At 39.5% G+C, this 23,898-nt stretch overlaps 1 protein-coding gene across 5 annotated transcripts in view; it reads right to left on the bottom strand.

The window, feature by feature from the left end:
- Positions 1-619: 619 nt before the first annotated feature.
- The window catches only part of TBC1D4 (TBC1 domain family member 4), a 121,520-nt gene continuing 98,241 nt past the window's right edge, over positions 620-23,898 (bottom strand). For 2 of the 5 annotated variants that reach the window (XM_014966006.1, XM_014966008.1), the window contains 10 exons: positions 19,891-20,051; positions 18,770-18,979; positions 16,791-16,793; positions 14,898-15,056; positions 12,929-13,087; positions 12,212-12,456; positions 9,176-9,335; positions 6,370-6,539; positions 4,515-4,691; positions 2,233-2,552 (listed from right to left, as the gene is read on the bottom strand). In XM_014966006.1, the coding sequence (XP_014821492.1) occupies positions 2,325-2,552; positions 4,515-4,691; positions 6,370-6,539; positions 9,176-9,335; positions 12,212-12,456; positions 12,929-13,087; positions 14,898-15,056; positions 16,791-16,793; positions 18,770-18,979; positions 19,891-20,051 (1,672 nt within the window). In that variant the 3' untranslated portion in view covers positions 2,233-2,324. Of the gene's footprint in view, positions 2,553-4,514; positions 4,692-6,369; positions 6,540-9,175; positions 9,336-12,211; positions 12,457-12,928; positions 13,088-14,897; positions 15,057-16,790; positions 16,794-18,769; positions 18,980-19,890; positions 20,052-23,898 lie in introns of all 5 variants that reach the window. The other 3 variants (XM_014966005.1, XM_014966007.1, XM_014966004.1) reach the window with 2 other exon arrangements.

The raw sequence follows: 23,898 nt of genomic DNA, 5'->3' as shown, positions 1-23,898 counted from the left end.
CAACATGCATACGTATTAAATGTACTGCCACAGAAGAAAAATACTTTTAAATCATTTTATCTTCAGTTAAGAGCAGTGCAAGACTATTTTCCCCATTAAGAATTTCCATCCTTCCTGTGTCCTTCTACAAATCCTGTAGGTTTTTTCCTCACAACTAGAAACTATAAACCAGATCCTTTTCATCTGTCCTGTAATCAGTACTATCAAAAATGGGATCAGTACTTCAAGTGTAGAAAAAGAAAACTAGCCAGAGGCCATGGGAAATGCAGCAATGACATTTATTGGAATTTCTCCAGGCATTACATGAAAAATTTTTATAAGTGAAATAGAGGATAAAGCACATTCAGTGCATTTTAAAAAAAAAAAAAAAAAAAAAAAAAAGTATCTGAATAACCTTGATTCTTTATAATACACACTACTGCAGTTCCTGGGATTGGTTGTGTATGTACACATCAGCTAAAACTCACTCTGAACAAAACTGCAAAGAACTGCCTCTTCACTTGGCATTTTCCCCACCTGGTACAATAGCATGTTCTTGAAATATCTAGACAAATTCCACATGATTTTATACACAGTGTTAAGACCTTTCACCCCAACTGTAAAAAGAAAGACTGTTAAGTAAATCAGTATCTTTAATCAAATAAAACACCACGGAAGTAAAAAACAACAGCAACAAAAATCAAACCCAGGAGACCCCAAATGCCTAAGTTCCACAGCAGCGTGCAGCAAATCAGCACTGTTGTTCCTTACTTTTCTGTTAACATAAAGTATAATACTTAGAAAGCAGCGCTATTCAGATGATTGCTTTCTAAATTGGACAATCTTATGCATAAAGACACTGCTGGATTTGGCACTTTGCTTAATTGTTTTTCTTACCAAAAAGAATTAAGTGTTTCCTGAAATACAGTATAAACGGTAAGAGATAATAAGAGCCACTGTAATACTCAGTTCTAACGGTTCAGACATGCACTCCAAAATACGTGTCTATTACACATTTGTCTAAGCCTTCTCAAAAATTCCACTCAAAAACATTTTCAAATCTATATGCATCTTTTTATACCTTTATAAACATATTTTCTCCCTTGAAATGATCAGAGCTTACCTCACCTTCTGCCCAGAACACACAAATTCATGACTTTTGTTTTAAAAAGAAGATCACAACGCAGTAATAAAACAGGAATAACCCGGAAAGCATTATCAAAACTGCACCTGTACTTCAGAATCCCCTTTGAAATGTATATCCACTGTGTATGCGAAAACTGAAAGGTACGTAATATTTGAAACTTGCTTGGTCCTCTACCCTGCACTTATGCTCAACTTCCTGCAACCCGCCTCAATTTTCCCTTCAAATAAAATTTTAGAACAGCTTTCTGGCTCCCGCTACGGTAAGACAAGGCTCCTTGCAGTATTTCTTTGGTTAAATGAGAACCCCTCACACGCCTAACTCTTACGACAGCAAGTCCCCCGCGGAAAATGAACATCAGAATAAATACCATCCTACAGCCTTGCTTCCTTCCCCCTGTCATGATGGTCAACTCAAGGACAGGTGGAAGCAACCAGGCTGGGAAGGAAGTAGCAGTCACCCTTAGCTCTTGCCTTTCCAAGTCCTGCGTGTGTGTGTATAGATAACTGTTTCTTAGCTCGGAGTTATGAAGGAGGAGCTATGACGTGATATTATTTTGGTTTTTGTTTCCAGTTCCAACATGCATGTGGAATTACACTGCTGACCAGTACAGCCCAGGCAGCGGATGGCACTAGAGCTCTTTCTGTAGGAACCAAGTCACAATACTTATTCTGCTTATTGGTCTGCGCACACGACGTCAGTAGAATTAAAAGAGAGGCACGCATGAGTTCACACAGATTTCCCACAGAAGATGTGAAACATGCTGCTCTTTGGAGGGAAGATTACATTCTTTTTGTGTGGTTTTTTTTTTTTCTTCAAGTATTATTCAACATACATATATATAAAGACACATTATCCTCATTTCACTACAAGACAAGCACATCCAGAGTGAATTTGTAGATCGCCGTTAGCTTGGCTTTGACTACTGAAATTTCTCTTTTCCTTTAGGTCAACTCTAAATATACATCTAATCATCTTAATTACATGTGAGAATCCTTTATTTCCCCCTTGTGATTTATTTACATAATCATAAAAAAATTAATAGCCTGAATTTGCATACTGACAAGGCCCATCTGTAGCTATGAGTGTCCCAGCACTAGTTTTGGATAACACCGTTGCCTATTGCTAAGTCTTTTGAAAGCAGCATAATCATCTTTTCTTTCCCTTTTTTTGAAGAAGTGCTGCCTAGAAAACCCTGGGTTTATGGCTTACTCCTTATTTTATTATTTGGATTGTAGTTTACTTCCTTCAGGAGCAGTTCACAGTCAGACAATGCTTCTGCTGGCAAATACTTCATTATCTGCTCAAGAGTCTTTTGATACGCGATCTTCTCCTGTTCCAGGGACTGAATTGCAGTCTTCATTTTGTTCTCTCGAGTCAAAATAGTCTCCAGGCTGGATTCCAGGCTCTGAATTTTAGCATGAGCAACCTGTAAACAATAACATTATAATAAATTGAGATGTTCTGAGTTACTTTTTTTTATTATTATTATAATATGCTAAAAGTTAAGGAAAGAACTTAATTACATAGATGCTTCTAGAAGACATGGGTGCAGGCAGATGATACAAGGAATGCCTACTGTGTATCATATACAGAATCTCCCTATATAGTGGCCAGACCAATCTGAAGGATTTCTGAAAGCTTTAGAGAAGAAAGGAGACACACAAATTGCAGCGAGCAAGGGACAGCTGAAAGTAACAAGGAACTGGAGCTGCAAGGAGGAAAAAGGGAAACAGCAGCTGGAGTAGCCCTGGAAGAGACAACAGTGATGGAGCAATGGGAATACTAGGTAATAACGTAAATTAGCAGGATGGAGAGGCTACAAGAAAGAGAACCTCAATGTTACGTCTAGAAGCAGACAGTGTTCCGTGTTCTCCAATAAAAAACCTACAGCTTTCTCTAGGAAAAAAGCCACTGAGTAGCACTCAGAAGCCCTGGACCTCAGGAGCAGCAAATTGTGGGAAGTAGGGGAATTCTGACCATTCCTAGGAAAGGGTCCAAGCAGAGGAATAACGAAACTATACAAACAAGAAGACTAAGAGGTTAAGGAACTGAGGAAGATGCATGACAATATGATGCTCTGGAAGAACAGAAGAGCTTCAATAGAGCTTTTAAAATCAGTCACTCATAATTATTCCATGCCCTTGGTGCATTTTCAGAACAGAGGTAAAAGCCCAGGTAGCAGTGAGTAAATAAAAATAATAAGATAAAAATAGTAATAGTAAAAAAGTGATCCCTGCTTTCACTATCAAAAGAACACAGCACAACACCCTTAGCCCACAAACACAAAAATAACGAGGACTTGATCTTTCGTTTTTACCCTGCTGCTATTTTCAGGCTTCAGAAGCTGAAGGTACAACTCTGAGCTCTTCCCAACGCAGGACTTGATCTTTCGTTTTTACCCTGCTGCTATTTTCAGGCTTCAGAAGCTGAAGGTGCTCTCTGAGCTCTTCCCAACGCTGGGTCCAAGCAGAGGAATAACGAAACTATACGAAGAAGATTAAGAGGTTAAGGAACTGAGGAAAATGCAAAAGAACACAGCACAGCACCCTTAGCCCACAAACACAAAAATAATGAGGACTTGATCTTTCGTTTTTACCCTGCTGCTATTTTCAGGCTTCAGAAGCTGAAGGTGCTCTCTGAGCTCTTCCCAACGCTTGTTCAAATTAACAAATATAAGAAGAAATGGCCTGGTGATGCAAAAAGAAGCGCTTGTCTTTCAGGAGAAGGCAAGACAATACATATTGAAATCTGAAACAAGTCTTGGCCCAGCTATGGGAGAAAGGGTGAATAGTGAAAGAGGAAGAGAAGACTTTTTTAAAGCATGACTTTATCGGGCAAAGTCTGGTGGGTGCTCAGCTGTATTCGAGTCTGCTAGGACACCTTTCAAAAGTAGGACTATGAGCTTCAGCAAAAGGGAACAGAAATATACTGTCTACAAAGGTCTGGAGAAAGCAAGTCCACTGCACTATGGATTATTTCTTAAAATTTTCCAATAGCGAAGAGATGAAGGGACAGAGAACCTATTTTTCAGCAAGACACCAATTTTGCCAACAGATTTTATGGGAGATAAGGCAATAGCGAAGAGATGAAGGGACAGAGAACCTATTTTTCAGCAAGACACCAATTTTGCCAACAGATTTTATGGGAGATAAGGGTGGAGATATTTTGAGAAAAAAAAAAAAAATCTAAATCAAGAAGGAAAAGTCCAAGGAATATCAGAGAAGTTAAAGATATGTCTAACAGAAGTAAATCAGTGTAACTAAGAGAACTGCTCAACTGCATGTGGTCTTGCACTTTGGCAACTTCTCATGCAGACTTAAAAAAGACACTTACTCCTCTACCGGCCAAATCATAGATATGACCTTTCCATGAGTCTGTAGTCTTTTACCTGTAGCTTCTCTAACAAATCCATGTTTTGTCTCTTCAGATGACTGTTTGCCCTCTCCAGCTTCTCCAGAGGTTCACCATCATCACAGGGATTCACATTTTCCTGCAGTTCATCCTGCAGAACATGATACTCTACTTCGTAAGCATGGAGCTGTTTTGAAATATCCATCTCAAACACCTGCCGTGAGAGAAAAAAAAACATTTTTAACTACAATAAAGAGCACTTATTCCATGTGAATACTTGGTTAAGAGGCAACTCTGCTTGATTAACATTTTTTTTTCCTGTTCCTCTCAAAAAAAGTTTTCTAAGGGGAATTCTACAGTAAGGGCATTTTAGCATTTAGGGTTCTTATTGTTATAATAAATCATGGACTTTAGAATAGCTTGGATCATCACTTTTACAATTACCGAATAACATCTTATATTATGAGATGTATCAGTAGAAAAGTCTTATTTAAACCAAGAATTTTATAACATGACCAAGTCTTATTATCTCTTGGCTCAGGAATATTAAGAAGTTCAAGAAAAAAATTTTACATTGCCAGCTTGTGATGGGAGCAAGATCACACAATGAGGAAGAATAATCCCGGTGTCATCAGATGTCCACTTTTAAAACTGGATCTCTTGATTCCAAGTGCCCACTTATAGACCTTTATAAAAACACTCTTCACCATCACAGTTTCCCTGTTACAGTTTCTGCCTCTGCATGAAGATACACTATTTTCTTATTGGTATGCTTTGGTGACAAAGCATTCTGAAGACAACAGAACGAACAGTGATGGGACTATATGATCCTTATCTGTTTGTACTTCTAGTCACAGCCTCTCAGCTTCTGAAAGTTACCAAAGAGTTTAAACTAGGAAGGGAACAATGTCCACAGTGACTTTAAATTCCGCTCCTTCTTCTAGACATCACAAACATTACACCAAGAGAAGACACACACAGATCCCTCAACAAAAGTTCTGCATTATGTTCACTGTTCTTCAAGTAATTCAAATGAAGTAAATGAAGTTTGATCTCAGCCACTGATAGTATTCCACAAGAAGCTTTAGCAGGTGCTTTTCCTATATCAGCATCAGTAATTTTTTCTCTTCTATTCTCGCCCTTTGCAATTAAGTTACAATGATACTGATAAAATAAAGGCAGGGATCAATCCTGAGGTGGCTTTTACCTTTGCCACCAAATACCTGTCAAACGTGATCCTTCCAAGGACAGGGCTGAGGTGAGAAGGGGAAGCTGCATGAGAGCACCCTAGAAGTGATCCCCGGGAGTATAGATGCTGCTCTCCCAACAGAACAGCAGAAGTCTGTTTGATTTTAATACAGACCATATAAACAGCCTCACCATCCTCCTAACTTGTAGGATTTTAAGTTGAAGGTGTCAGAAAACCTCCTAGATGGGTAACTGGCCCTGTGCAGCAAGAAGTTTGAAGGATCAGAAGAGTCACTGTGATGCTGCCTCTTCTCACCATGGCAAGTTGTGCTTCCCATCACAAACTGCTGGACTGCTCACCTACTAGCAGGGAGCAACAGCTGGGTTTCTGTTTGGAAAATAGGTCACTTTCACCCTTCTGATGGTGAAATTTGTAAATAAAGTCATGTTTTCCCAATAGCTGGGGCACAAAAGAGCCTTTGTACGGAACCGTGAGGTAGCAACTAAAGTCTTGCTAAAATGGCAGTTCAAAATCCATTGAAATTAGCTCATATCCTATTTCTACACGAGCTCCTGGGAAGATGACTCCTTTGCATTTCAAACCAAAAAGAATATACTGAGAAGACTTTTACATATACCTCAAGCATGATTCTTTTAAAGAAAACTAAATGGAGGGAAAAATGTAAAGAGAAAAACAACTTTACCTGGGTAATAATTTTCTCCATTTGAGGCTGAGTCATATCTGGAATAGTGGTTTTAAGAAAATCAACAATGTTCTCAAAACTCTCACATCCCATTATTGATGTTTCTTGACTGCTAAGTAGGCTCAGTGCTACTTTAAATATGACTTCCGTTCCTTGCAGAAAAATAATGTCTGAAAAAGATCATTAACATATCTTGAAAATGACAGCTAAAGTATCGGATAAATAAATATATTTGCTGAGAACTTTTTTCTTTTAATCAATCATACTGCAGATTTATTCAGTTAAGAAGTGCAATCTGTCTTATTTCAGCATGAGATTAAAGCCTATAAAAGCGTTTTCTGTCATCTTGCAGATGTGAGAGAGCATTAAAGAAAATATTGCATGCTTGTTACAGCTGTAACTGTTATCTGCAATAAGCATTTCATTGCTGTCTACTGGAGACTACAGACTGTTAACTAACTGCTAATTGTTTTTAAGTGCATCTATGACTAAAAAGCAATTGGGGAGCAGATCACAACACAACACACTGACATTTTACTGTTTCCTACAGGCAGAAGCTAGCCCTTAAAAAAAGAATGATGTAGATTGCGTAACCAATCATGTTATTGTCAAAATCTTGTTAACTAACTGCTAATTGTTTTTAAGTGCGTCTATGACTAAAAAGCAATCGGGGAGCAGATCACAACACAACACAATGACATTTTACTATTTCCTACAGGCAGAAGCCAGCCCTTAAAAAAGGATGATGTAGATTCCGTAACCAATCATGTTATTGTCAAAATCCATAGTAGTGATCACACTGGCTATAATTTAAGCCCCAAACCCTTACTTTTACTACACGGATGCGAGTGGAAGGATTTAAGCCCCAAACCCTTACTTTTACTACATGGATGCGAGTGGAAGGTCTGGGTTCTGCAGAAGTCAGTAGGCAGAGACCCCACAGAAACCCAACCACAGTAACTACAAACTCAGTCTCAGTAGCAGCACTGGACTTGCAGTCACTGAGACGAACGCAGCACATGAGCAGGTCCAAATCAGCCTCCTGTGCTGTTGGCTCCGTCACACCACCATGAGCAGGGCTACACAACTGGGCAAACTCAACTTCTGATCCTGACAGCAAGAGGTCATCCTCTTGGTAGCACCAGGACACTGGTGAGGAAGCCACCTCACTCAAACTTAGCTCCTGAAAGTATCCCTTCTCAAGTCTATGAAGCACATTCGAGCAGAATAAATATAATTTGCAATGGGTAGACATTAACCATCTGTTAATGGTATGTGACAATGGCCCATAAAACACTGAAGATGCAAGACTCCATAGCATTCGGAGACAAAGCAATGTAGTGACTTGTGAGTTTTAAAATGGGAACATGCCTCGCTTGGCTCATTTAATTTCACAGAGAAATTAATACTGACCCACCCCACCCTTAAAAAAAAAAAAATATATATTGTTTTCCAAATTCAAAGCCGACTGAAGACAAAAAAACCCTCAAACACTTTAGCCTTGAAAAACAAATCAAATAAAAAAAAAAAGCCACCACAAAAACCAAAAACCAAAATGCTTGAGTGTCCCAGAATTCAATAATCCCACTGGGAAAGTGATGTACCAATCACTTGAATACCACTGAAAAAGGGATACACTGAACATTTGATCACACAAAGAGCACTCAGAAAAAGCTTACTATAAGCAAAAAACCTCTGCAATGGAGAAATCATTAGGTAAAGAAAAAAAAACCCGAAAACCAAAACCCACCAAACCCTTCTTCCTGCCCAAATCACCACACCAAACAAATTAAAACCTAACATACCAGTAGTAAAACGTAAGACAAAAGTCAGGTTAATTTCTTTAAAAAAAGACAAAAGATGCCATATGAAAACAGAAAAATCAAGTGAGAAAAAAAGTCTGATTTAAGAGGAAGTACATGACATATGCTCCTAGCTTCTTGGTGCACATCTGAGCGCAGTGGGTTTTATGTTAATAAATATTTTTTTTAAAAAAAAAAAGCTGCATTACTAGATATTTGATTAAACTGGCCATTCTTATTGACAATAAAAGCATATAAAACAAAGTACTTGACATGCTGATACTGTAAACACTACAAGGCACAATCGGTATTTAAACTTTAGTACTAGACATTAACTGAAGGATAACATAAAAAATAACCAACGCCTATCTAAACAGAATATGAAACCTACTCAAACTAGGGAACTGTTCAATATATACATGAGTACCTGAAACAGCCTTTAAGTTCAAGTTTACTTGAATTTTTACGAGAAAGCACTTCAGAATCAGTTACTCAGTAACACTTCCTTGAAAACCAACGCATTATCATAGAATCACAGAATCGTCTAGGTTGGAAGGGACCTTAAAGATCATCTAGTCCAACCATCAACCTAACTGACAAAACAATAAATAAGAAATAAGTAATAAAAAAAAAAAATCACGCATTCATGCATTCTCTTTTTTCACTCTGCAAGTTCAACAAGATGAACATTTCTATAGGCGTAATCTGAATGCTTGATGTATTAAAATACATTTGCAGCAATAAACTTCCCGCTGTTGACATTTCAGCAGTCTCACGGCTAATAACAACAGACATACTTAATTGCTCAAGTCTGATGTTTCAAAGAATACATTTTGGTTTTCCTCTTTGAAAAGGAGCTGAATCCCACCATGAAGAGTGTTGCTACTTGCCACCCGCAAAAGCCACCCTAAGTGTCCCTAGCATGTAGAAAACTCCCTGAGAGTTTCAAAACACAACGGACAACATTGTTCTGTTTATTATTGCAAGAGAATAAACTTTCTTACCAAATACTCTGGCTACAAATCCTAATGGAAACTGAGATGCGAACAGCGTAAGAAACCACGGTGCAGCATAAAGACTGGGACTGATTTCATTTTCTTCAAGGTGATTATACAGGTCTCTGTGATAATCATGAAGAAGCCTTGAGAGCTGATACATCTGAATCTACAGTGCATGAGGGGGTTGGGGGGAAGAGGAGGAGGAAGTAGAGAAAGAAAAGTTCAGCTTTACTCAGTTTTCCAAGCCATTCACGTTTCACTCAAGGGAAATTAACTCCAGTACAGATGGCACTGTAAAATAAGCATAATTTTTACCCAGGGCCTCAAGGGGTATTTACTCACGTATAAACGACCCACCCCTAATGAATTCAAACCAACACAGTATTCAATAACAAAGGACAGTTTGAACCTAATTATTAATGAAGTATCATTTCCAGACTCACAGGTTTAAGATAAGAAGAGAATATATTGATCTAACTTTACCAACAAACCAGAACTTTCAATTTTGCAGCAATGAAAGTAGAAGTACCTCTTCCGAGATGCCAAAACTCTCCATATTACAAAGTGATACTACTTCTGGCTAAATTTACATATTTTAACTTTCATCCTTTGAATCTTGGCTGTATTTTTGCTGCATTTAAAACTCCTATGCTATAACCTAAGACAGCTTCTGTACCCACAAAGTAAATTAGATAGGTGGGCCAATAGAGGTGTACCACATCGATATTTCCCAGTGCACCTCCCACATTCCAGTGGTCCAGAGGAATTTAAGATACAAAGATGCAAAAAAGTGCTGCTAGACAACCTGTATAAGGCTGCAAAGGAAAGTGGTTAAAAGTTGCTATTCATTGCTAAAAATATAACTCTCCAGCAAATTATTTCCTTTCAGTTTCAATAGTTTATATTCTACAGTAAGTCACTCACAGCACAGAGCAATACTTCTCTCGGAAAGCACAGGATGAGAAGCAAACATACATTGATTAGCTGTCAGGTGCAATTTTGCTGTCAACACACTGCCTTATGCTTAAGGTGAATCCATTCCTCAATAAGAAAATGACTTATTGGATGCAGTTCTTTCCTATTTTTAGCAGTCATGATTCCTCCTTACCAAAAACTGACTGCACTTGAAACTATGAGTCAGATGTGTCCGCAAGCAGACAGGTAACTTCCCATTCAGGACAATTAGATAAATTTCTGCACATATTTTAGTCCTTGCTTAAATTGCCAAAGATACTATTAAGCACAGTTTGGACAATGTCGATACAAAACACATTTACGTGTGAAATTAGAATAGTATCACAGAGGCAGTAAACTAATTGGATGAGTTGATGAGGATGAATTAAGGCTCCAGATTACTACTTTTTCCAGATAACAATTAAAAATATAAATCAAGTAAGTTTTTGTTACCCTTAAGGAAACATCCAACATTTTTCTTCTACAGGACAGAAGTTAATTCTACATATAAGCTTACTTGTGTTTCAGTACTGTAAATGCAAAAGAATTTGCAAGTGCTCTGCTCATGTTAAAAACTAAAGCAAAGGATCAGGCTTTAGTGAGATCCTCCAAGTCATCTTCAGTAGTCTAGTTTGTCTTAAGCAGACAAAACTTGTGTTTGTCTAAAATAGGGTAACTGCCTAGGAACAAACTGTAGGGAAAGAGAGGTCATTTCATTTAAAGGGAAAAAAGCACTACAAGCACTAAACCTTATCAAACTTTTTAAAAAGTGTTCTTCCTCAGAGCTTCTGACAATGAATGTTTCATTTAAATCAAAAGCTGAAATCCTGGACATCTGAATGCTCCTAAACTACCAGATGTTATTGAAAGTACAACTGCAGTATAACATACAAACACTAACAGAGCATATTCTAGGGGGGAAAAAAAAAAATCTCACTACCATGCACTTATCACACTTTGACCCCCACTGGTTCAAAACATATTGGGACTGGGAAGAAGTAGAATGATGCTTTTTATGGCTGTTCACCTTAATTCATCACAATGAAGTTGTTATAGCATATTTACATCCACAGTAAAACACTCCTATTATTTTTAGAATAAGCACATAAAATTTCTTCAACTACAATCTATTCTCTTGTTCTGGACATTTACCAAATAAGCACCTAAAGTACTTTTTGCGACCAGTCACAAAAAGTGGACTAAAACTCCTCTTAATTGTAAGTGTTTGCTATACAGGGAAGAGTGAAAAGAAATGAGATTTTGTATCTGCCTCTGTTTTCTCTTTCTCCACCCTGGATTACAAGCTTTAACTCAGCAGTGGTATACCCCTTTACAATATTAGGGACTCATAGCATGTAGTTATTTCAATCAGGGGACAGTTGCATCTCAAGGTGAAACATTTCTCAAACTTTTAACCCTGAAGTTGATACAGATCTGGAAGATTTTGTGTCTGCTTGAATATCTATAACTAGCTGTTAAAAGACTAATATTGCAGAGCATCCATTGTTTCAGAAGCAGACTAAATGATTAAAAATTAGCCTGTTTTCTCTCTGTGTTGAGGGTGGTGGGGTAGAGGCCCAAGAGAAAAGAGGTGCAAATGATGAGGTAAAGCAGGACAGTTTCAAGCACAAATGCCTGTGGAGTACACCGACTGGCCACTGGGTGTCACTGTTGATTTGACTTGGAGTTACTAGAGGCGAAAAATCTACATCTAAGCACTTGCGGACTGAAGAAAAACAAAATCAAATTTATTTTTAAACTCCATCTATACAGATGCAAGCAAATCGAGGTCTTGGCATAAGGAAGAGAAAGAAGTGAGGAAAAGAAAAGGAAGAGCAAAATAGCAGAGAAAGCAGAGTTTCCAAACAGGAGATGATGGGGACGTGTGACAGGAAAAGTCTGCAAGTTCTGAACTTCTCTGTTTGCAAATTCAGAGTTGGAGAGGAGTTCAACAATAACATTTGCATGCCCCTCACAACCTCCAAAAAAGCATAAGAAGCTCCTTCAGGCCCTAGAGAACACGAACAACCCGAAAGCTCAAAATTCATTTAAAACTCTGGTTTGCTTTTAGGAGAAGGACTGACTTACCTGGAGCGACATCATGTCTGGCCTGTACTGTTTACGGAAGCCCAGGTCATACATGAGGAATTTCAGCATCTCGAAGGCCTGTTCCTCACTCATATGTAGAAGCAGCACTCCAGCTACAAAGCTTATACCTTGACAATAACCCACTTCTTTGTCCAGCAAAGAATATGCTTTCAGGAGATTAAAAAGTGATAGCTGTCCTGCTCCCAGGTGGGCAGAAAAATAAGGATGTGTTGGAAATGTCCGTCCTGATGTAACAAGAAAAAAAACTAGTTAATATTCAATTCTTTTAATTTAAAAAAAAACAATGAACAAACCAGATTTGTCTGAAAACCATCAATTCTCTCTTCCCATAGACCTCTTCTCTTTGCTTTCATATGCAGGTTGATTTTAGTTATATCGATCTGTATTTTACCATTGATTTTAGACTGTATCCACTGAGATTTCATATTCTCACTTGCAGAGAACTTCCAGAAGCAACTACTTGATTTCTCTTTTCAGACAGATGTAGAAGAGCATAGATAAAACCAGCATAATCTAAGAAATCATCTGCTTAGAGGACACTTAGTGGCATACACAGATTATAGCCTGACAGCATATAAAGTGGTGATGATACAGCAGCATCTGCCTCCAGCAACAGCTTCCATTAAGACTGGTATGTTTCCACTCAAAGGCACAGGAAACAAGCCAGAAAAATCTCCCAGCTGCAAAGAAACGTACCTAGATCTACAAGGATGGCATGCTGTTGAGCAGTCAGTTGTTTCAAAAGTTCTTTGTAAGAGACATCAGGAGGCTGCTGTTTGTTTGGCAGTCTGTGTCTGACTCGATGTTGCACAGCCAAAAACTGCCAAATTTCTCCCCGACGACTTTTTGGTACACCTGCAATCAGTCAGAAAAAGCAAGAGGCCTAAGCAGGGGGATATTTCTAGTGCTGTAACACAAGAATTTGTTCTGTCATGATCTTGGCCAAACCATCCTGGAGGATCTCTTACAAACAGTCAGCTTCCGAAGTCATCTGCTCTGCAGTGTATTCTCTCAGTAGCCACAGTTCACATCCACTAACTAAACATTAACTACAAACTTCTGGTAATTACACTGACCAGCGCATTGGACAACTGAAGTAAAGCTAACACTTGTTGTGGCACCTCTGAGCTGTGAGCCTTCAGCAGGAAAAGATGCACAACTACACACAGAATGCTCACTGGCCTCTTCAGAAAGGCTGAAACTGAATTCAGAGGTGTAAAATCACAGGGAAGTCCACCTCCCCTTCCCCCTTCCAAAGGGCTGCTGATGTCAGTCCATAGGCTTGGAGGAAGACGTATAGATTACAAAATCCTCACTTCAAACCTAAAAGCATTAATGCTGCATACCAAAGGAAGGATAAAGAACCGCTCATACTGAAAGACAGCATTTTGCTCAGGTCAGCCAAGCACCTATGAAAGCACAAACTAGATAAAAATACTCCTTTGAAAATTTTGCATGTGTCCTCTGACTCTGTAAACCAACCTTCGAAAGTCAAAATAAATTGTCAACTCTGCTAATACTTTCCAGACAAATAATTATTTAAGAGGAATACAAATTAGAAAAAGCACATCCATGATTCCCAACTCTAAACAGCAGTCCAGCAGCAGAAGACAGGGCAGCAAGGAAAGACGTTTGTTGGCAGTCTTCTGCAGGCCACTAACAGGAACCACCTTATTTCTACCACGATTTTCATTGGTAGCAATTTAAAATTTGCTTCTGTAAAACAGACAGCTTAAACTGAAATATTATTTGTCGGTATCTCTAATACAGACATGAGACTCTATGGAGGAGGGCGCAGAGGTGCAATCAGACTGTACATCTGCATAACACTAACAAGGCCTTCTGGCCTACGGCTAAGCCACGGGAATCATAGAATCATAGAATCGTCTAGGTTGGAAGGGACCTTAAAGATCATCTAGTCTAACCATCACTCTCACAAAAAATAAATAAGAAACAAAAACTTAAAAAAAAAAAAAATCACTAAAGCATATTCTTGAGGACCATGTCAGCCTGTCTTTTGAACACCTCCAGGGATGGTGCCTCAACCACTTCCCTAGGCCACCCATTCCAATGCTGGATAACCCTTTCCATGAAGAAATCTTTCCTATTATCCAATCTAAACCTCCCCTGGCGCAAGATCTACTTCAAGTCAAAATCCCTAGCCTTTCACTCAAGGGAACAAAATACTAAAAGACAACAGTCCAGGCTCCACAAGATATGGTCCTTCTGGTCTCCGAAGCTTGGTTGCAACTCCCCTATGTCCACATTAGACATTATGGTGCCGCCTGCTCAGTAAGTAAAATCAGAGCATCTGAAACACAGTCAATTGGATAGGAGCCACAGACTAGAAACCAGAAGGTCACAGTGCTAGCTGGAGAAGCTCCCAAGTTCAATATTCGATGTAATAATACATGCACAAGGTGCTACTTTCAGGACTATGACTATGCATGTTTCTGCATTGCTGACGTTGCAAAGCTGCAGACACAGCAGAACCTATTTTCTGTTTGGCAGCAGGAGGTGGGTGCATTTGCAAAAAGACAATTTTTTCATTATTTTATGCTACTGGAAGTATAGTGTGTTACTGGCAGATTTCCTTCAGTATCAAGGAACAACAAAAAATAATAATCTTCAGACTGCACAGTTAAATGCCATCCTACATAAATACCTTCTTTCAAAGTGGAATGAATATCTTCCACATCACACCGGATTTTGGCTCTGCAGTTTAGTAATTTCTTATCCCAAACATTTATGGCATCTTTCTGACATGTACCAACTTCATCATAGTCCAGTTTTACTTTTCTTGATTGGAGCTCATCTCTGCTTGCTAGAGCACAGAACACAAAGGAAGAGCACATGAAAAATGAGAACATCAGAAAATTACAAGAGACATCAAATATGCAAAACCCATTCAAGTTCGATATATCTACCTGATAATCTGATTAGGGATAAATACACCTTCTACAATTCATCAGTTAATAGCTGAGATGGGGCCAATCTTTCGTCATAAGATGCTGCAGGTAACAATTTAACTTCTATCACTGGGCCGTGAACATTAGTAATTCATGAAATACATGAAAACATTTTTTAAGGCTTGGGGCAAGAAGAAAAATCCACTCAACACAGTCAGCTTCACCACATCTGCTGCTGCTTTCAACTGCAAAAACATCTTTGATCATTTTCCTCTTGTTTACATTGAACATTACAATAGTTTTAGTACGGAAAGTCCCAAACATATGAACGTTTATACTAGAGATTTAGGCAAGCAAGCTAGGCAAATCTTCTAAACTGAACTCTGTCACACTGGTTCCAGTTTCTACATGTCCCTTAAAAGAGAGATAACAGCTCTTGCCACTGCTACCTGGCATCATCAGGCTGACTAGAAATAAACAGAATGAACCAACCATATCCAGAAAGGCACATCTATGTTGAAGGCACAGAACTCATGTTGCTGTATACGGAAAAGGTTTGCTGCATAGCACTACCTAGCACAAAATATTTATTCAAGAGGACTCACTATTTCTGAAATAAAGCTGCAGAGTTACTCTGGAACTTCATGGAGGATCAGCTTTCATTTCCATTACTGAGAAATTAACTGTGGTTATTTTATTATATATGATATGCATGCAGAGTAACACCCCAATTCCTCATACTACTAGAGTTAAAAAACTGGAATCAAGATCTGAATGTGCCTCAATTTACAGAGATAGGTTTAATTATCATTGGACTGAATTGTACATTTCACAACATGACCTCTGAAAGCTGCAGCTGAGTTATTCCACATTTGCCTTGATCTATGTGTAGTACTCGCTCCTTGCAGGAGACTCCTTCCTCTTACAGACATACCCCCTGCCCCACCATCATCTCCAGGTAAAAGCAAACTCACATTACGATACAACCTGCAAAACACAACAATCAGTTCCTTTGCCTAATCAGAACACTTTGTATACAGCCAATATTGGGTGAATCCATAGATCACTGTCAAGCCCACTCCAAAAATCTAGGGGACAAATTATTCCCAGAAGCTGTATCTTACATCTCTGAGCCCGTATCTATTAAAGGCTACAGGGGGACTTGTAGAAGCAACAACTATGCACAGCGCAGCGCGCTTTCATAAAAATGGGAATGTGATCTCACCACAGGAATTTGCAGTCCGATTGGGGCAATTTTAAATGCTACCCTGTTGCTGTATGATTTCATTGGAGAAGTCTCTTGAATCTCTAGTGTTTATGAGATTGAGCAGAGCAACGTATTTTCAGCGTGACAATGACCTCTAGAATTAAGTGCATGGATTATCATTCACTGAACAGTACTTTGACTCTGTTGCTAACCCTAGTGAAAGTCAGCAAGCTGCTTCTGTTGATCATGCTTGCTCTACCAACTATGCCAACCTTGGTCCTCGGCTGCTTGCAACCATTCTTATTAATATCCTTCCTAATCATTGCTAAGTGTCCTGCTGCTTTTGGTAGTTCTTCTATTTCAGGGTGATCTACTGGAAAAAGCTTTTCGCTGCTCAGACAAAAAAAAAATAAAGCAAGCTTGTGCAATTCACAGAACTTACCTTCTGTAAAACAAAGAGCTAATAGTATTCAAGTCTCCTCGACAGCAAAAGGAACAGGAAAAGAGGTTCTATTAATATTTTGCAAATAAAAGAATCAACAAAACATTAACAGAAAACCAGTAAAAACAGTTCCACAGCAATTCCAGTCTTAAACCAGTCATATAGAGCTGAATAAATTCACAGCTAGAAACCTGGCTTCAAGTAGAGAAATAGCTGCATTTCTGTTATTGCACTTCCTGAGATCTATATTTAATTGTAGGCTGGAATGCCAACTGCTGCCCAACCAGTGCTTGTTTGGAACGTTATCAGTCCTGCATACAACCTGTCCATAAAATGGCCCATGTTAGAGCAGCCCACAGGAAGGAAGCCTAGAGATGGGCATTAAGACAGTTTACTTTTCACCCTTTGAAAATAAGATGATGAATTCTAGCTAGCCAGAGCACCAATTTCACTAGCAACACTTCTGAACCTGCAGACAAGAATGGAGACGTGCTCCTTGGAGCACAAAGCAAGATGTGGCCTGGAAGATGGGTACCAGTTTGGAGTCTCCACTGCTGACGCTTTTGTTTTCACCCTAAATGGTCAGGCAGGCAGAACTTATTTTCTACATATCAGTTACAGAATAGAAATAACCTACAACTGAGTCTTAAGGAACTGGACTGATTTTACAGTTTTCAGTACCTCCAGCCACACTGGGAGGGTACAGAAAAGTTTGTCCCTCAGCAGCTCATACTACCAGAGGGAGTAACACAAAATTAGTCACTACAGCAGGCGTCCAGCCTCCTCACCCCACAACAGTATACTGACTGCTTGCTAAAAAAAAAAAAACAACAACAAAACCAAACCAAAAAACCACACAACAAAACCAACCAAACACCCAAACCAAACTGAAAACCAACCAAATGCAGATTTTGGATGAAGTGAAAACAGACTTCTCTGTAGATGCTCCCTATGAATCTAGAAGTTTCCAGAGAAGTGTTTGTCAACAGGGAAACAGACTGTAGAGCGAGTGCACAGACAAATATGCTACATGTGTAGGAAAAACATCCAAGGATGTACACTTGTAGGGACATGGAAAGGCTGCTGTTTTTCTTTCCTTCCAAGTAAGGACCACTAAAGAAGGAAAAAGAGTTAACTGACCTCAACAAGATCATTATATTTTGAAGAATCAAACTGCGATATGTACGAGGTTATACACCGTACAGGAGAAGATGAAGACAGCAACTGCAGAGTGTACATCTGAAATTTTCGAATTGCACTGAAAGCTATTAGCCTATTATACTGAAGAATTTCTATATGCTATGATAGACATTGCATCCTATCTTTTATTTGTGCGAGTCCTGACCAGTCACAAAAAAAACCCCCAAAACCTTAGCCAGAAGCTCAAGCAGCTGACAAGTCAGCATGGGCCAATTCAGATCCCTTGGTGATAGCGCTCAATTTTCAGTGTACAGTGCTCATCTTCTAAAAAAATGAACTTTTTGACATACCTCAAGAGCCAGTTGCTCAAAAATTGTATTAGGATTCAAATATTTACAAATTACCAGTGATGTGGTTAATGAAGGACAGAAAGCCTGGAGAGAAATGCCATGTAGTGCAAAGTACTGAAACGAGATATAGAGGGTAAGGTTTACCATACCTAAGCGTTCACACAGCATCCATTCTCCTGACTCCACATTAGAATTCCTAGACTTAGTCACCTAGAACACAGACTGTAGCGACCTTTGTCTTACACGCACCAAAAAAGGAAAAGTTACCATTTTCTTCTTTAACTAAGGTGCCTCATCAAGAGTTGGCAGGTGGACAGCGAACCTGGTAGACTGTGAGATAGAACTGGGCAAATATATTTCTTTCTAGCACTGTTAACCAAAAAGTTACAGAACCACATGTCTACTTGAGGTGCCCAACACCAGTACAGTTTTCAGCTTTAGGCAGCAAAAATTGTAATAGGTTTTAGGGATATTTTCTAAATAGCTAACCTTCCAGCTTCTGGTTTTCTTTTTCCATTCGAAGTAACAGAATTTGTTGATGGATGGCTTTTCTCCACAGACTTTGTAGTTCTTCTGAGTTTTTCCTCTCTCCAGTTTTATCTGGGCCATCCTCATTTTGCAACATGAGAACAAGAGGGTCTTCCTCCAAGGGTGGAGCAAGAGGGGATAATGGTAACAATTCACTTCCGTCATGACCATCTGCAAAGAATCAGAAAGCTATTACAGGAAACTCAGAATGTTTGACATATCACAAAAAAGTCTAAGTCACAGCAGAACAAAAATAGTTGTCTTCCACATTCAGCAGTGAGGCACTGATGCCAAAGACAGAGAAAATGCAGTTCAACAGTACAGAACTATTTTTAAAGAAAGTGTTTTATTTAAACTAAACATCATTATAGTTAAATTAAATAAAGTTAAATAAATGGTTACCCAGTATTTCTACCTTTCCCCCCGCTAGCTCCTTCTAGAAGCATTTATCCATAAAGTCTCCTTTACAGCTAAGCTAGTTTGTTTACTGCTGTGATTTACCACAGACTCTATACTAAAAGCAACTTTTTCCATCTCTAAGCTGCACTATAGGCAGTGCTGTAACACTTTATTGTCACCAATTATAGTCTGTCATTTACCTATGGGTGTGAATTCCACCAACATGACTTTATCAACATAACAGCATTTCAGAATTTTCTACCTTAAATGACCTAAAGCTGTAAGAATTATTAACACGCTTAACAGGTGCTATGAGCAGTACAAGGACAAGGCAGAAAATTCACCATTTTCTGCAAACGCTGTTACATAAAATACAAAAATTATTAGGTAAGCAGGCTAGGGTAAAGATTTGCTAACTGTTAAAGAGGGTATCTTCGTCAGCAAGAGGTAGTTCTTCATTTCCTTGCTACCAGTGCAGCTGCAGCAGATTGCTATTAATTTGATTTTGATGACAGAGTCCTCTGTTCAAATGAGTACAACTGATCTCTATAGCAAGGTTCTAGCAAAACCATCGTATCAAGCTCACTCCCCTCTCCACTTCTTATTTTCACGCTGCAGTTCACTACAGTAATAACTATTCAGTAACAAGTGCTTGTTTATTTTCTTTAAAAGCACACACAGACCTGGATGCTGCATCTTGGAAGGAGATTTATTCATAGGTGAAGCTACCTGCAGGAATATTCTCCGCCGCCAGGAGATGCGGCGAGGTGTGAGTGTTTCCCCCACAGCATTTAGAGATTCACTGCTGCAGACGGTTGGTGTTCTTTTCTTTCCCTCCCCATCACTGAAGGAAAGAAAAAGCAGATGGGGTGATCAAAGTCAGTCATCTTTGGATGAAAAAATAAAAAATAGTCTTTGTTAAGTCTGTCTAAAGGTACAACCAAACCTGCAGGAGCATTTGCTGGGAAGCTTCAGAAGGCAAAGCGTGCTGTGTGTGAGCTTCACCTTGAATACAGAAGTGCCCAATTGTTTTCTTGTAACACAGTACTGTGAAGTTTGCACTGCATCCCACCAGGAAGAATTCATACCACTCACACAGTGCTCAGCTGGAAGCTGAGAATAAAAGCTAAACTCTCTGAAAAGCTAAGAGGAAAACACAGCAATATTTAGCCTGTAAAACAGACAGCAATGGGTTTTGTTTTGCCAGACGTTAGTCTTCCATAGCAATCTGATGTTGCTTTAGCAGAGCACAGCGCTCTATTTAGTGCCATTTTAAATGGCATGATGAGCTCACGGGTGAATAGTTCATTGAAGGTGGTGTTCTCGCCTTCTCATGCAACCTCCTTCCAATGGTTCAAGAAGCAGACACCTCACTTGTACAAATGAGGCCAAATGTCCTCAAGTTTCATCAGCATCTCCAGCTGAAGGAACAGAGCCTTTGCAAACACAGGGCAGGCTCAGTTCCTACCACAAGGACCTTAAAAGAGCTGATCTCCTCCCCAGTTGCCACACGGAAATATATTTACACAGCAGTTTTAATAGCAACTTATACTGCTGAAAGGGGATACAAGGTCGCTTTGCTGGGAGGTCGTTTTAAGAGGACACTGAGCACACCTCCCTACTATTGCCAGTGGAAAGGATATTTAGCATTCAGCAGTACTTGAGCCACCTTCAGAAATATTTAAGCATTTTGCATTTGTGGTGGTAAAGTAGGTGCAAAGATCTCGTAGAGCAATAGGTGTATTGATTATCTGCCACAAATCCTTCCATGCAACGTCAACAGCGCGACACACAACTACAGGCTTCTTGGGAAGGCAGCATCAACTGCAGGGAGCTGTGTCTGCAGCTTCATCTTCATCACAGGGAAACCTGCTGTGTCAACACAGCAGCAGCTACGCTCAAACCTTCATCCTGTGAAGAATTTCCATGCTACAGTGCAAAGCCTCTCAAAACAGTTAGATGAAAGGAAAGCCCAGCACGTTAAGTGTTCACTATGCTTTTAGTGGTAAGTTAGTAATTTAGTTCCTCCAGCGCCTCAGTTCCGTATGCAGCATACGATCAGCAGGCGGTCTCAGCAGAGCCCCACGCCACACTAACCAAAACAGCAACCTTCTTGAACTAACTCTTACAGTCCTTGGTGATGGGGTAACTACTGCTTCTGCTAGCTAAACGGATGACAAAAACTAATTTTGAATCTAGAGGTGCTGTTTTCCAAAGGTATTTCAGTCCAGCAACTCTTAGAATCATAGAATCATAGAATCACCCAGGCCGGAAGGGACCTCCAAAGGTCATCTAGTCCGACCCCCCGCAGTCAGCAGGGACACCCCCAACTAGACCAGGTTGCCCAGGGCCTCGTCGAGCCTCACCTTGAATATCTCCAGGGATGGGGCCTCAACCACCTCCCTGGGCAACCTGTTCCAGTGCTCCACCACCCTCAGAGTAAAGAACCCCCTCCTGATCTCCAATCTAAATCTGTCCCCCTCCATTTTAAAGCCATTGCCCCTCGTCCTGTCACTGCAGGCCTTTCTAAACAGGTTCTCCCCAGCCTTCCTGTAGCCCCCCTTCAGGTACTGGAAGGCCGCTATTAGGTCTCCCCGGAGCCTCCTCTTCTCCAGGCTGAACAACCCCAGCTCCCTCAGCCTGTCTTCGTAGCAGAGGTGCTCCAACCCCCTGATCATCCTTGTGGCCCTCTTGGAAATAAGCTATTGAGTTTGGATACACTAATCATTATAACTCACGTTTCTATAAATAACTGCAGTGAAACTACTTCTCGCTATTTCAAGTCTCACATATCACATGTCAGAACACAAAAACTGAGTCATTCCAGGGTTTACTAAATAGAAACTACATAACGAGGGAATGAAAACATCCTTTCTACTGCTACATACAAAAATTTACATTCAGCTACTGTGCCTCTAAACATGCAGACAGTCCTAGGAACAGTGTTCAGTTTGCAGTAGTAAAATTTACAGGAAAGTGAGAATAAGAGAGTGGCTATTTTAGGGTAGGCAACAAAGCTGTTTACGTCATTTGAGTTGCAGAATTTACAGTGGGATGGATTAGTCATATGTGCTACCTCGTGAAGTGTGTATATCACACAGTTGTGAGGACCCTGTATTTCTGTTGTTAGACCCTCCCTTCCAAAATTCCCCTGGCATTTTAAGCAACTAACATGAACCACTTCCTCTTTCAAAGAGCTGTCTGACAAGTGATTAGAGGAAAACTTCTGAAAGTCTTCTGGATGCACCCTGCCATATTCAATGGAAGGCAAGGGCACCTGTGAAGAAGTCCAAGATTTAGGTAAGGAGCAAAGAAAGTTTCCTGATTTCAAGACAGACAGACAAGTCCTAGCTTCATATCAGATCTGAAGGTGTGAAACAATACACTACAGAGTAAAAACAGGAAGAAGTCAGAGTAAAGTGGTAAAGTCTCCTATCCTGTGACAAAATGGTTCAGAAGACTGGTGCAAAAAATCAGATGAGTTAATTCAATTACATATTCCCCACCTCGAAACAAGAGCTGCCCCATGCTTATTCTCTAGACTTCACCATCTTTCATACCTAAACTTAACTGGCTGGCTTTACTCTTGGGTCATATTTGCAATTTTACTTCAGGTTTTAAGGTAGAGGTGGATTTTAATAGCCAGGCAGATAGGTGCTTTGTTCAAACAGGCCACCCAGGCCACCACCACCTCATACAGTTTCTCAAGACAGACCAGGAGTAGAGAAAAAAAGGTACGTCTGATGATTAGCTATCAGCTCCCAGCAAAATGAAGAGGTTTATTAATGTGAGCAGAGAGGCTAAGAGCAAAAGTAACTCCAAAACAACAACAACTTCTAAAATGGAGTTCAGTCATTGCTGCTGAAAAAACAGTGCGGAGTTTTCACCACCTCCCAACCTTGGGAAACAGAGACCTTCACAACTTTCCTGTAAAGGCACTGATACCGAACCTCAAATATTCATGGGAAAAATTCTTAAGAAAAGAACCTTGTTCTGACAACGCACAGGCTTAAACATCTACATGGGAAGCATGTTGAAAAGTCAACTAGTAGAAATACTCCACTCTAATTCCAGCTTTTAATTATGTTTTCCACTCAAGAAATTTATAACTTCTTTATAAACTTTGCATTATAGAGTCTAAATGCTGGGCAAGGCAAAGGATGAATACTTCTTGGGTTACACAGTGACACAGCCATCAAGAAAAAAAAAACAACCCACAACTACTTTCTACAAGTTCCTATCCTGCTGAAACCTCCCAACAACTGAGCAAGACAAAATGCACCAGAGTCAATGTACTGCAAATTAAGAGATGGCAGCATATAAAATCCTAACGAAGTACAGAAGAGATATTTAAGAACTGAACTGCAAACTAGGATGTGATTGCAAGAATTGATATTTTTTTTTAACTTTATTTTTGTTTGTTTAAGAAAATGACAACTAGATTATGCTACAGCTTCCACATCAGAATCTTTCAGCTTGGTAAAACAGATGTATGAAAGAGCAAAGCCATACAGTTCAACTGAGAAATTCCACAAAATGCAGTATTTACAATTTATTTCACTTACTGTTCCTGTTTTAAACACTTAACATACCTCCCATGCAGCTCTTGAAAATGCAATATGGAATACACAATGTAATACAATGTAATACTCTATATTTAAGACAAATACATCACAGTTCAGTTTGATCTC

This window comes from Calidris pugnax, unplaced genomic scaffold (genome assembly GCF_001431845.1).
Source record: "Calidris pugnax isolate Ruff unplaced genomic scaffold, ASM143184v1 scaffold20, whole genome shotgun sequence".
Classification (NCBI taxonomy): Eukaryota; Metazoa; Chordata; class Aves; order Charadriiformes; family Scolopacidae; genus Calidris; species Calidris pugnax.
This window is presented reverse-complemented; position numbering and strand designations above follow the sequence as displayed.